The sequence below is a fragment of the Mercenaria mercenaria genome, chromosome 11 (genome assembly GCF_021730395.1).
Source record: "Mercenaria mercenaria strain notata chromosome 11, MADL_Memer_1, whole genome shotgun sequence".
Classification (NCBI taxonomy): Eukaryota; Metazoa; Mollusca; class Bivalvia; order Venerida; family Veneridae; genus Mercenaria; species Mercenaria mercenaria.
In genome coordinates, this window is record NC_069371.1 from 2,901,263 (window position 1) to 2,916,076 (window position 14,814).

General features: G+C 34.3%; 1 protein-coding gene across 1 annotated transcript; it reads right to left on the reverse strand.

The window, feature by feature from the left end:
- Nucleotides 1-8,775: 8,775 nt before the first annotated feature.
- On the reverse strand, nucleotides 8,776-13,555 carry LOC123531864 (uncharacterized). Its single transcript, XM_045313155.2, has 2 exons — nucleotides 13,517-13,555; nucleotides 8,776-13,233 (listed from the first exon to the last, which is right to left on the reverse strand). The coding sequence occupies exon 2, from the start codon at nucleotides 13,220-13,222 to the stop codon at nucleotides 11,210-11,212; it is 2,013 nt and encodes a 670-aa protein (XP_045169090.2). The 5' UTR covers nucleotides 13,223-13,233; nucleotides 13,517-13,555; the 3' UTR covers nucleotides 8,776-11,209.
- Between the last annotated feature and the right edge of the window lie 1,259 nt (nucleotides 13,556-14,814).

A 14,814-nucleotide genomic window follows, 5' to 3' on the forward strand; every position in this document is an offset into this window, starting at 1 on the left:
GTTGTGTATATTACTTTCATTTCTTTAAGTATCAAGATGTCCATTTGCGGTAGGGCAGTGATTTTCACGAAAGTGCACGTCCGTTCCTGAGATAGTGTAGGGTCTACAAAAGTCGCTAACCTGATTTGTGATTGAGTGACTTGCAATAAAGCAATAAAAATGATCAAATATCTGGCTTTAGGGAATCCTTTGATGATATAAAAGCATTATAAATAGGACCCTCGATCAAAATACACAAGGGGCACACACGTTATTGCCATTATGAATCTTGTTCCCTATTCGCAAGTTACAACATAATAATAGTTTTATCATTTACTCCATACTACAACTTGCCGGTCATTTTGTTGTTTTGTACTTCTCACGTTCAAGTTTAATGTCTGAGGCTGACACCTCTTACTGTAGGCCTACCCTGAATGTGATCAGCATTGTGACTGAATTTTCTATTGTGTGTTTTAATTCTGTAACACATATACGATGTATCATTTAAGTATACTTGAATTTATATTGAATTTATACCATTTGTTAACCCATTATCATATAAGAAAAAAAATGTGAGAGTTATAAAGGTCTGACTTATAAGGGAGTTCATCGGTTCTAAGACAAAGGTGAATGTACCAAGTAATATAGCAAAAAATAGATGCAGAAAACTATGAAAATAAGCGCAGAACATACCAGACCTAATAGGAAATTGTAGGTTCTAGTACTTCGCACTAATGAGAAACGAGGCAAAGATGCTCTCAGAGATCTCTATGACATGAGATGATATATCAACAAAATTATTCTTCCTAGATTAAGTAAATGCGAAATGAAACATAACACCAAGATCAAAATAAAATCTGATGTAAGTCAAGAAAGTCTTCAGCAAACAAACGCACAAAAATATTAAAATATTAAAAAAATTGTTTCAATGTAATATATGAACAAACGGACCGGTGCGAGGGAATGGTTATAGCAAACTATGCTACAATAATAATATAATCCATCCAAGCGATTGACTGAGCTAACCAGCAAACTGAAAACAGGGGGGATTTACATGTCTGTTTCAACATAACCCATGTGTTAAAGGTTTGTAGCAAAGTGATCCACAAATTATAAAAATATGTACGGACCTACACGTACATATAACAAATGCAACTTTCGACTGATCACTAATAATCGTATGGCCGATAAGTTGAACAACCCTGTTTATATAAGACACAGTCAATCCATGAACCAGGTGAATGGCCGACCACATGGTACAAGGCCCCTCTAACGGTTAAAGAGCGCGCCGCCCAATAACACCAATAATAAGAGATGACCAACCGAGCGCGAGGTTTGCAGATACGAGAAGGTCACTAGACAAGTGAGCTTTTATTTGATACTGGCCGTAGTATACAAGAATAAATTTTTGTGGATCACTAAATGTTGCTCACAACACGGACAAAAATTAAAATGAAATTAGAATTGACTTGAGCCAAACATTTTAATAAAGAAGACTTCTTTACTGTACCCCGAATAAAGATTACAATTTGTAAGCGCCATTTAAGTCACGACAATAAAATAATTCTAAATTGATGAAATCAGATCAATGCAAATAATGTATGTTTACTAATAAAATCAAGTTTATATACGCATACACGCCTTATTTCTTTCCTTTACTATATAACCAACACCAAACAAACAACTTAAACTGGTTTCAAATATGATGGTTAACTACTGTTCATATAACAATCAATATCCCAATGACACAATGCATCAATAGAACGCCTTCGAAATATATATAGACAGAAATATCATAATTCTTTCCAAATATGCATGTACTTAAGCAATCAACATGCCGAAAGAAACATAAAAATATACCGGACTATTTATGAACAATGCAGTAAGACAGAATACAAATGGACAATTCATATGTAAATTGACAAATACTTGTCATGCTATCTTAATCTTTACGCATTATTATTATTATAATTATTATTTTTTGTTTTAATTTCATCTAAAAACTACCCAGAAAGACAGGTTAATCGTATGCTGCGAGCCGGCTGCCCCAAACCCTAACTCTTTTCTATTTTTTAGATATTTTATATAAGAGAGGGGGAGGTAAGGAGAATCCGAGGCTCTGACCAGCGAAAAGGCTCTTTCCACCCCTTGCTTTCCGAGTATTTACTATCATCAATGTTTCTAGTAGATAAAATTAATGTGCCAAACAGAACAAAAACAACACGAAAAACTGGGTAATGTTCATGAGCTGTCATTGAATTATAAATCGATGTACAAAACGATGTCCTACAAAAATATTTCAATTATGTTTGTTTGGTTTTTTTACAGAATAAATGACATTAAGACCATATTTCTGCAAATACAATGCCAGAATTTGGCGAACCTGTATGCTATCGCTTTGTGTAGTAAACCCGCTCTAATTCATGATATCTTCGTGCTTAAATTCAAACCAAATTTAACAAAAAAACAACAAACAAAGTACCCAAAAAGAAAAAGATAGTAACATTCGGAATGTTTATAAATGAATACATGCAGTTAAAAATCAAGCTGTTTTCATTCAACCGTATTGTTCCATGATGATTAAATGTACCAACAGAAGCATACTAGCAAAATTGAGTTTATACACACACACTGTAAAGAGTTTGTTCTCTAATATACCATAGATTACAGAAGCGGCGTGACATGTTTGGTTCAGCAGTACATTTTGTGGCAGGGTTCAGCAGTATGATTCAACATTGTGACCCTGAAACAGATTAAACTTGACGGCAGAAATATGTTAAAAAACAACAAAGTTACTGTAATGGGAAGGGTGGGAGGGAATTTTTGTAAACGATCTGTCCTCTACGATTTCCGATAAAGAATGTACTTGTCACTGCACTAAATTTGTCCATGAAAATCCCGTGGGATTAAAACTTGTCAGACTAGTATTTGAACTGATACGACTATAAATATAATACAGGTGCGGATTAGCAGTGAGGCGTTATGTTAGACAAGACGATACCCACCAAAATTAAAACAATTTAATTCATAATAGAACATAAATTTACTTTTACTTTACTTTATATATATATATATATATATATATATATATATATATATATATATATATATATATATAGTCAAACCCGGCTGCAGAACCTCCCTTGGGGACTGAAAAATGCCGGTATTTGTGAAAACATATATTTTCTCAAGACAGGTGACGTGTGACAATAGTAAGCAGGTTATATTTTTTGGAGGCTGTCTACAGTACGGGTCTGACTGCATAAGGGAGTTCATCGGTTCTAAGACAAAGGTGAATGTACCAAGTAATATAGCAAAAACAAAACAAAATTATGTGGGATAAGGCCGTGACTTATTGTAAATTTTCAAATGAAAATTATGGCATATTGTAAATATATAGCATGGTATATATGAAAATGATGAGAAAATATGAAAGACAAAGCTCCAGCTAAAATGCCTGGAAGCAACATAGCAGCGCGAAGATGCAGAAAACTATGAAAATAAGCGCAGAACATACCAGACCTAATAGGAAATTGTAGGTTCTAGTACTTCGCACTAATGAAAACGAGGCAAAGATGCTCTCACCGATCTTATGATATAAGATGATAAACTATAGATTTCAACGAATGTAATGCATTTTAGATTTTAGTACTATAAGATTTACAATATGCCATACCGTGTATTGAGGGCCACTCAAACATTTTATGAAAATAAAATTCGCCAAAACGAGGTATGCAGTGAATACACGTTTACTCAATAGGTACAGCAGGTCATTGACAAACAGTTAAAGTCTAGAGCTAGAAATTACCTTTTGCTATGTACCTTAAACTCGCTGCATATTTTACATATTGTATATCTTTAAATGTTACAATGTCATTCAGGTACATGTACATATTATCCAATAGTTCGATTACTATAAGCCAGGGTCATCATGAAACCTTTTGCTGAGGTTTCAGTCAAAATGTATTATCTATTTATTTTGAACGAACATCAGACGAACGGACGGACGGGCGGACGAATAGGAAACCAACAGCCATAAGACTTTCAATTAGAAGAGTCTTACTGCCACTGACTTGTTACGTCATAAACAGAATATGCTTGAACAGTTTCCTGTGACGTCTTCTTTGCATTCATATTATTGAAATTATTATTCATATCATTATTCTTATTATAATTATTATTATTATTATTATTAACATTATTCTCATAATTGATTCAATTCTGTTTTACACCTATTTTCGATATTTCTTGATTATTTTGGTTTTCCATATCAATGCATTTTTATAACTTATTCTTTTACATGCAGACAGTTAAGTAATGCCTGCAACGGACCTAGATAAATCGGATCTAATAAATTAACCAGGTACAGCAGTTACCTTTCAACACAAGGTGCCCCAATAGCTGCCGATCCCGACCATGCCACGCCGCTCCTATAGCTAAACTGTTAAAAGACATTAGAATAGCCGGTTGACGACATTAGTTTTCTGCAGCCCCTTATACCAGAGATTGACCGTGTTAATGCTGGTGTTACAGTTGCTGACGTAATGGATTATCCGCATCAAAGAGTACAGGCTAGTACTGCGTCTATAAATAATGTGTATGCATTTCATTAGCGTGTAACAAAATTGATAACCCAAATCCATATTTTAGTCATTTAGAAATACATTTAAAGCTGAATATTGTTCAAATATAACAATAATCTGTATTAATTTATATAAGTCCTTGTATATGATAATCTTCTGCAGAACGGAACCATGCAAAGTATTAGCAGATTCGGTTCGATTAACTTGGTTCATGGGAAATCACTCGTGGCACTCCCAAGTATAGTGTGGCTTATTCCATTTAGCTCAGAATGTTTGTGTTTTTATTTCTATAGAAGCGTTCTCCATATGTTTCGTTGTTTTGCTAGATTTTATTCTTATGTGAAATACTCTCAGAAACAGTAACCAGACTTAAGTATGAAAAGCACATCTTACCTTACTTCGAACATGTCCGCATTATATTGTTTAACAGTTCTGAAAGAGCTTTGTAATTTCATTACAATGAATTAATAATATATCTATAAATCCGTGAATTATTGATTTAAACATGACGCTTTCGTGCTTTAAGAAATATTTCTACGACTTAGAATTGAGACAGTGTGTTATTAATTTTCATAAGCAACACTTACCATTTACTGTTATACATTACAACAGTTGAGATCTAGGTTACCCTGCTGATGTATAAAATGAAAATATATTTTACATTCCTTTCGATATCTAACAAACAGCAGCTAACCAATATGTTACATTATGAAAACATCCAATATACACATATCTTTCTTGTTAGCTGTTAATGTTTCATGCCATGGTACGAACCCAACTGGAACGCTCTCTTGCCAGTATAGCTAATCAAGTTAATATAGCTTATGCTCTAATTCGTTACTCTCAAACGAGCATAAATCATTTACACTCTTTGAACATACACTTTAAAAACAACATAACACAAGATTGAATTAGGCTAGAGGGATCGTTAGCAAACCGTCCCAATCAACCGTTTATTAACCCAACCAACAAAAAGATATACTGTCAGAATCCATACTGTCAAAATATTACACATCTTCTCGTTCACCAACAAAATTTTTAATGAAATTTCTAATTAATAAAATATCTTTATAAAAACATATTTGTAAATTTCTGAAAAAGCCAAAGTCAGGTGTGCTGCGAGCGGGATACCTAATCCTACTCCGTCGTGGGAGGGGGAGGTATTTAATGAAGGGGTCCAAGGCTCAAGACCAGCGGCTCCTTCCTTTTCCTGCCTGACATATATACCCAATTTTGAAGCAAAATAAAACGTTTTTGTAGTTTTGACGCAAAAAACATGACTGAAAATATAAGAGGAATTTTCCTGAAATATAAATTCAATTTTTACATTACGTATAATAACGTCTTTAGGCACAAAACAATGTACATGTATAATTGCATGTGAAAAACCAAACTTATTTCATGTGACGAAAAAAGAGTCCATAATATGTTTCACAATTGTTACACTTCCATTTAATCGCCTGCCGAACTGTAAATCTGAAATTAAAATTAAATACTGTGAGTCATGTGAAATGGTATGACAAAATAATTGTTGACATTTTTTATATAATAATATATAATTTAATTTTATTATATTTTTTTATTTTTTTTTATAACTAAAATTCACTTCAGACTGATTCAGTCAGTGATTGAATAAAACCAAATAACCAATATCTTGCTGATTGTACGATGAACACGTGTCTCCATTACTTTCCAGAGGACATATTCAAATGCCGTATAAACAGAAAGTTCAGCAATCAAAATTATAAGCGCAGACATCTAAAGAAAATATATAATGTATACTCATCTCAATTGTGAATTCTCAAAACAGTAGCGCTGCAGTTTTCCGTCGTAATCTTCTTTAAATTTTTGTAAACGATCTGTCCTCTACGGATTTCCGATAAAGAATGTACTTGTCACTGCACTAAATTTGCCCATGAAAATCCCGTGGAATTAAAACTTGTCAGACTAGTATTTGAACTGATACGACTATAAATATAAATACAGGTGCGGATTAGCAGTGAGGCGTTATGTTAGACAAGACGATACCCACCAAAATTAAAACAATTTATTTCATAAGAGAACATAAATTTACATATTTTCACAAATGGCACAGCCACGAGTGAAAATGTTAATTATGGTGTTCACGAGTGAAATATATTTTGATCTTACACTGAAACAAATACATTTTTTATTTATTTTATGCGCTTTTCAAAGTTTTAACCAAATTATATCGTTTGTCCGCACAACGTCATGTGCATGGCATCATGACGTCATAATGTCGCGACGTCATGATATCTTTGTAGAAAAACTGTAAATAGTTCTACGTTACCTGATTTTTTTTGTAAAATATTTATTAATGATATAACGTATATATTTATAATTCTGTTAGTATTTTTATACATCTAGTCTATATCTTTACTGAAGTATATTTTGCAAGAAAGTCTATTATTTATAGTTCATATTATTTCGCATTGAAGTGTAGAGCTAGATCCGTACCAGTGAAAAATAAAAATGATATTGAAACAGTGAAAATATCAATTTTATTTCACTGATGAATTTCAGTATTTCACTGAAGAGCATAAAATAAATAGAGGATATTACATGAGTGTCTTTTCATATTGGATTTATTAAACGAGTTGAATAAAATGATAAAATGCGAGGCTCTGCCGAGTATTTTATCAATTTTATTCAACGAGTTTAATAAATTCAATGTGGAAAGTCACAAATGTAATATTCTTTTTATCACATGTAAGCCTTTCTTGTCGAAACATCAAAAAATCGACTTTCTTTTACTATATAAACAAGACAATTTGACCGACGTCGCCTATACTATAAATGACGTCGACGTCAAAGCTTTATTACACTAGTGTATTATCATTTTTATTTAATGGCTTTATTACACTCCCGCGACGTCAAACATGTGATAAATTTGGATATCATGTCCATGGTCATGTCTTTTACTGTTTGTTTGTTTATTTGCGTTGGGTTTAACGCCGTTTTTTCAACAGTTACTGTATTTCCTTTACTGAGAGGTATAGCGGTAATGCGGTTTATTAAGGGGTAAATCTATATCCATCGTCTTGTGGTTTATTGAGGGGTATATACATGATAATGTAGTTTATTGAGAGGTATGTACATGATCATGTGGTTTATTGAGGGGTATATACAAGGTGATGTGGCTTATTAAAAAGAATTAGCATGGTCATGTGGTTTATTGAGAGGTATAAATATTGTGATGTGACTTATTGCCAGGTAATTGCACGGCGATTTAATTTATTGAGAGAGATATGTACATGCCTAATTCATTGACAGGTATATACAAGGATATGTGATCTTTTGAGCGGTATATATATATGAATATATGATCTATTGAGAAATATAGATATGGTAATGTTATCATTTAATTGGAGGTATACACATGGTCATGTGATGAATTGGGTGGTATATGCTTAAATATGAGATTTTGACAGTATATACACGGCAATGTGATCTATTGAAAGGTATACACATGGTCATGTGATTTATTATAAGCAAGACTCTACTAAAACTCTGCGGAGCGGTACAGCTCACCTGTACTCAGGCGAAACAAGAAATATCTTTAAAAATGATGGTCGGCGAATTGTAATAAGGAAAGAAGTTTATGAATTTTTCATCTAACATTCATCTTTCATCTAACATTTTGCAAAACTAAACACCGCACTTTAACAATTTAAATGGTTCTCTTTTAATTTTTCGCAAAGGTTTCGTAGGGTTGCAATTTTGTTTCGTTTATCCTTAGATTACAGCAGTAGTTTGATGAAGATTCATGAAGCAGTTCATGAGAAGAGGTCATTAAATGTGTTTATATTTTTAGCTAAATTGGTTCCTATCCCCATTTGTAACAAAATAGCAAGAGACCTTACGATATTGTTACACATCGAGTTTGATAAAAATCCATTACATTTTAGTGGTTAATGCGAAGAAAGGCATATCTACTTTTAGCTATAGTGGTCCCTAATAGGGCCCAAGTTCCTGTATAAATAAATTTGGAAGAGGACCTTATAATGATGCTCCAGACCAAGTATGACAAAGATCCACCAAGCTGTTCATGAGACGCTGTATAAAGACATTTCTAGTTTTAGCTCTAACAGCCCCTAAAAGGGGTTAAATGTCCCAGCTGAACAAAGTTGGCTGCGGGCCTCATAAAGATGCTACAAATCAAGTTTGATTAGAATACATGAGAAAAAATCAATTAAAGGATTTTTTTATTTATTACTTTTATTTATTTCTAAAATAGGCCAACTGATCCCGCTTTAACAAATGCATATTCGCTATTCATGAATCTTTGGACAATGACGTCACACCTATAAAAAAGTGAAGGTCAAGCAAAACATACAATTGTAATTATTTCAATATTTCTGTTTCATAAGCAAAGTTTGACCGTAGTCATATCACATAGATAAACTGTATGCAGCGTACCTTCATTTCAGTGTAATGAGATTCAGTCATTATATAGCATATATATAATAAATCAGATTTCAACTGAGTTCAATATTTGTATACCATACTAAAGAAAGATATTCATATATAATAAATCAGTTAAATAATTAATAACAAATATATCAAAGCAAACAAGTACTCATTTTAATATGCAATCTGAATAAGTCACAAAAGCAAGAAACCTTTTCATATACAGACGACAATTGTAACAAGGAAAATCTTTTAAAAAGCACTTCTCTACATAAAAGACTCTTATCACACCCTTATTCATGTGATACGCAGACCGTATTCAGCTCTTTCTTTAATTTGATATATGTTGGTATTTGAACAGGTTTTTATCATATTTATTAAACTTACTTATCATTTTGAGATATATCAATATTCTTGCTAAATATACTGAGCCAAAGTTAGCTTTAAAACTGTGAACAGCGTCGTTTAGGATAAACGCTTTGTCTACATTTCACTCAGCGTAGCACAATCAACAGAGTGAAAGAAATTGACACTCTCGTCCAATCAGGCAGAGTGTTGCATAAATCTTCCATTTTGATAAATTATCTATAATGCGTTATCAAGTAGTTTGATTTGCTAACTGAAGTCACGTGGCATAGGTAACGAAAACGAATTTAGACGGCGTCGCCGAAAAAGCTGCACAATAGTCAACAGTCGGCCCCAAACAGACGTACGAACGATAATGTCAGCTTCATTTCATGAGGTTGACGTGAACACATAATAATTATACAATTTACTTATTTATATAAAAAAAAAACACCCTTACATCGATATAGAAGTTGCGGACACATAGGTAGAGCTTTTCACTTCCTTTGAATACGCTGTCGGTCAGAGCATCCTGAATTAAAGCAAAATTTGTGCGATTACCTCCCTTAGTTTAATTATGACGTCAGTCAAAGTACACGATCTCATCTGACAATAGTCCCAGTCAGAATTATCTATTAGGATGAGCAAAAGAGGTAGTGAAGTGAATTCACTTGTAAGTTCAATATTCACCAAGACACTACATGTAGTGTCAGAGAACATGTTAGTACTTGCACGGAACTGGCCGCTGCATATACATGTATACGTTAAAATAAACACACAGCATAATGTTGAGACAGGGATGTAATCTAAGCCCAATCCTATGTATCTCTTTTTATAAATGAATTTACAACTTGTGTTTGCTGATGGTGTATCTCTAACCTCAGATACTGTTAACGGTTTACAGAGAGAACTTGATATACTATATACTTCTTTTAATTATGAAAGTGATCTTGACGTGTTAGATTTTAACAAATTAAGATAGCATTGGGTTGCATTTAGGACATCGTTAAATACATTAATGGGTGATGAATGACATCCAGAAAAACAACTGACACTGATCGAATCATCATTGAAACTGTCAATAAGCAACAAAACAACTTAGACTCTTTATGAGGGACAATAAGACCAGGTCTTAGTGCACATGGCTCCTCAGTGCCTCAACCGACACTCAAAAATAAAAGTAAACCACGTTTACAATTCACTGTGATCAGATGTGTGGAAATTTCATGGAATCCATTTATAACTGTGGAAGTACGTTGAGCAAACACTTCCTTGCGCAACGGATACAATATTCACAATTCGTCTCAGTTCAAAGTTAAGAGTTTTTCATCAAAGGTCAGCTTTTCTTTTTAATGTAAACTAAGAACTACATGTAAAGTCTCGATATGTTCTATACATTTTACTGTAATAGCTCCTTAATACCTCCTTGTAATTTCCAGTTATATGGTATTTTCATAACTTAGATGAATTGTATTTCTTTGTTAGTATTCGTTTTTTTTTCTTAACAATCTTGATATTGTAATTATTAAGCAAAGATAATTTTTTCTCTACATTTCATCACCAAACGCCCTCACTTCTTCGTTATGTAGGAGAAATTACTGTAGATTTGGTAAATTTCACAATGTTTATTTTCGCTCATGTATTTGAATCCCGATTTTTAAACAGAAGAAAATGGAATGTTAACCAGCACAACATCCAGTAATATATTATACGGAGATACTAGCCCTGCACATTTAACGCAAAATAAACTTTTGCAAAAAAATCAGTTAACTTTATTTACTATCAAATCCATTACCAGTATGGTATGTCAATAACTTCATTGACAAACTGGAAGGGCAACACATACTTTTTTAAAACTGAACTGCTAATGCCTATATACATAGAGACGTAAGATACATATTCAGTGCTAGAATGTTACCGTTTCCGTCGACGGGTGAGAATTCACAACTGCACTTCGGGCATGTGACACGTGACATTGTCCCCCTGAAATTTGTAATACTGGAAGTCTTTCCACACCTACAACATGTGAACTTCGCAACTTGCAATGCTTTAAGCGACTTCATCAGATCCTTAGCTACGTGAGAACCGTGCTTAGAATAATATTTTTTTTCTCGTTCGGACAAGTCATTTAACGTCCAGAAAACGTCAATAAAGTCAAGATCAAGAACCTCTGCATTTTCAATTCTAAAGAAACCCATATCTGCCCAGCAGTCTCCCCATGAATTCATTAAGCGAAGACATTCGCTGTTGTAGCTTGTCAATACAACTGCATGCCCTCCAGTCTCTGCATCAGGTGCCCGTCTTTTTATGTCAAGGTCACGTTGTTTTAAAATACCGTAACGGTTTTTCTTGAAAAAGGTTCCGAATGTTTCCCATTCTTCATCTGTGAGACGGAATCTTGCTACAACTGGGCGTTTTGCTGCTATAGCGTCCATTGCTCCGTCTGTATCAACTTGTTGACACTGCAAACGATAGAGTGGACAGACTTCTTTCAAGACACTGAACGTATTCGCTCCTTCCGTTCCATGACGGCGAATCAAATCTTTTCGTACAAATTCAAAATCGGGGTAACCGTCTTCTCGGCCTAAAATTCTGTGCATGGCTAAATGTAAAACTGCCGCCGACGCGTTTGCATAACAGGTTCCACCAACTTGTCTGTGGGCTTTGATGTTCGTGTTTTTATCATTGATGTAAATATCAAGCGAGACAGAAACAAGCAAATCTGAAAGTGCATCTTGGGAGCAAATTGCGTTTTTGGCTATGTTGCAAGCATCACTTAAATGGTTGGGGTCATTGACATGTAGAAATAATTTTGTCTCGTTGTTTGTTACATCAATCGCCCAGCCATACTTGAGGAAAATCGCTCTTGTTATCAAACTACTGGGGATGTTTGAGCTCAGGTTGAACAGAAACTTTGCACCATCCTCCCATTTTTGATCAGAACTGCTGTACAATCTTCTCGGTTCAACGTAAGAATAGTCCGAAACGTAGCATCCGAAAACTGTGACATTTGCAGTTCTAAACTGTGTCTGGATATCTTCCATATGCCCTTCGTCTGTTGGAAAACCGTCGGAGACGATACACAACACTTTCCGATGGTTTGGGAACGTATTCAGTGATCTCAAAAATACTCCTGATGTCTCATTCAGCGCGGAATATAAAGGAGTTCTACCATAAATGAAAGGCTCTATTATCTTTAGCAATAAATTCAGTCTGGCCTCCGTAAGACTACTTCTGCCGATGCATCCACGGAAAACATGAGCTGCATCTTTGACGCTGAATATTGACTGATCACCGAAGTCTTTCAAAAGAGCCTTCCCAATTACCGTTTGGATATCTTCTGGTGTCGCCCTACGAAATTTTGTCGCAACATCGGCAACTTTGCGCTGAAAAAAAGCACCAAAAGGAGCTGTGTCCCAGCTTCTACATGCTAAGGGTAAATCCTCACGTACAAATTTCCTTGTAAATGTTTTATCAGTTGTAAGTTTTCTCAAAATAAGCTGTGCTAAATATTCCGAAAATGAAATTTCTACAACACGTTTATCTGCCCATTTTCTTATCGAACGTGCTCCATTTGATTCAAGGACTTTAAATATATTATCTGTGGTTTCCCCTGTTGCAGGCGTGTTAACGTATTCCACATTAATTTCTCCGTTTTCATTCTGGCACTCACGAATTGTCCTGACAACATCGATTATCTCTGCATCATTTTTTGCACCGACACCGACGACAAATATTTGATTCGATTTTGAAACGTCGTATCTAATTAGATCGGAAGCAAATGACAAAAGAGAATAAGCCCATGTGTCAGTTTCTCCTTCAAAACCAACACCTGACTGCATGGTGCTAGATACATCAAGGAGAAGTCCAATGAGTGTAACCATGTTGCCAAAACCTGGAAATAAAAGATATTTGCGTGATGTTTGAATTTGGTCTGACAAAGTACAAACCAGGGTAGTAGTGGTTCAGCTGAATACATAGCAGCCGCCCATTTCGTTATTAACAGTTTCAAAACGCACTGGGCTAGCAATCTCGCCCACTCATATTACAGATGTGATGTCATCTCCTTAAAGTTAACTCGAAACTCAAAAAATATTCATAGAAACTTCTATCTTTCTTCGGTTTTTAACAATATTGTATTGATGTTATTTCTTATTATGCTACAAAAGTATACGTACCTTTCTTATCACGTGTATCTTATGTTCTAGCCGTTCGACTGAAAATCGATGGGTTTATTATAACGAACTATTTTAAGATTTACCTGTTTGTTATCGCACAAGAGGACTAAAACGCCCTATGCTACTCGCCTGAAAACCTGATTTTTCCTAAAAAATTATTAACTTTTTTCAAAGCCATGCAAGCTTGCTGCCTAAGGGTCTTTAATTTGTCAGCAGAACTAAATCTCGAATACATATTTCAGCGAATTAATGAAATATTGTCATTGAAAAATATCTGGTTATTTACGGAACTACCAGTTGGATGACGTTGGAGAATTAAATGATTAGAAAATTTGTTTGTTTAACATGGAAACAAGATCTTACAACTTTCGCTCACGTTTATCCCGCATGGGAAAACATTGCATATGCTGCTCACCTGGTGATCTTACACTTTAATAAAAGATGCCCTGTATATTAACTTTTGTTGAAGGACACCTAATTAAAACATGAATCATCGTATTACAGAGTTTTATGTTGAAGGTAACACGTTACTACCCTGTTGCCTCTTTTGGCGAAATCTTATAGAAATTCGACAAATGTAATTTAGTCATATCTTGAAAAAAGGCACGGCCAATGCAGTTGTGGGTGTCCTTTTTTATAGAATTTAGGTATTTCAGTGAAGGAGTGAGTTTCGGCGACACTTATCTAATTTTAATCCCTCGTTATTGTGACGAAACTTTTCAAAATTATCTATACTGCCATACGGAGAAGCTGGCCACGCACACCTCCTTCTTCAAAAGTGTCAAAATAAATCAGTAATAAAAATTAGAAATTAAGTGCCGCCGTAATAACGACAGACGCTCATACTGGCTCAGGTTAGCAAAACACCTTGTAAGTATTCTTCCTTGAGGTATTTAGTCTATGTTCAAACAATATAGATAAAGAAAATTTATTATTTTATTTGATGTCAGTATTATATAGATTAGACTGCAAACATCCCGTTGGAGTTATTGATTTTGAAAAATTAGATAAGAATTTGGGTAAGTATGTAGCTGTACAATCTTAATGATATGAAATACCGTACTTTATCAACTTTATCTTTTTCTTCTGTTACAACTCGAATAAAATCGTTTTCACACGTTACTGCATTGTATATGATCATTTATTTCCTGATATAATTTTTCTAAAGCATGCCTGGCGGGAGAGTGTGCGATGAAGTGGGGGATACGGTATACCCCTGCATTAGGCTATACTTTCATTTAAGGGTATTCCGGTTCCAAACAATTGTTAAAGAAATGGACAGGATTGAGATAACAGCA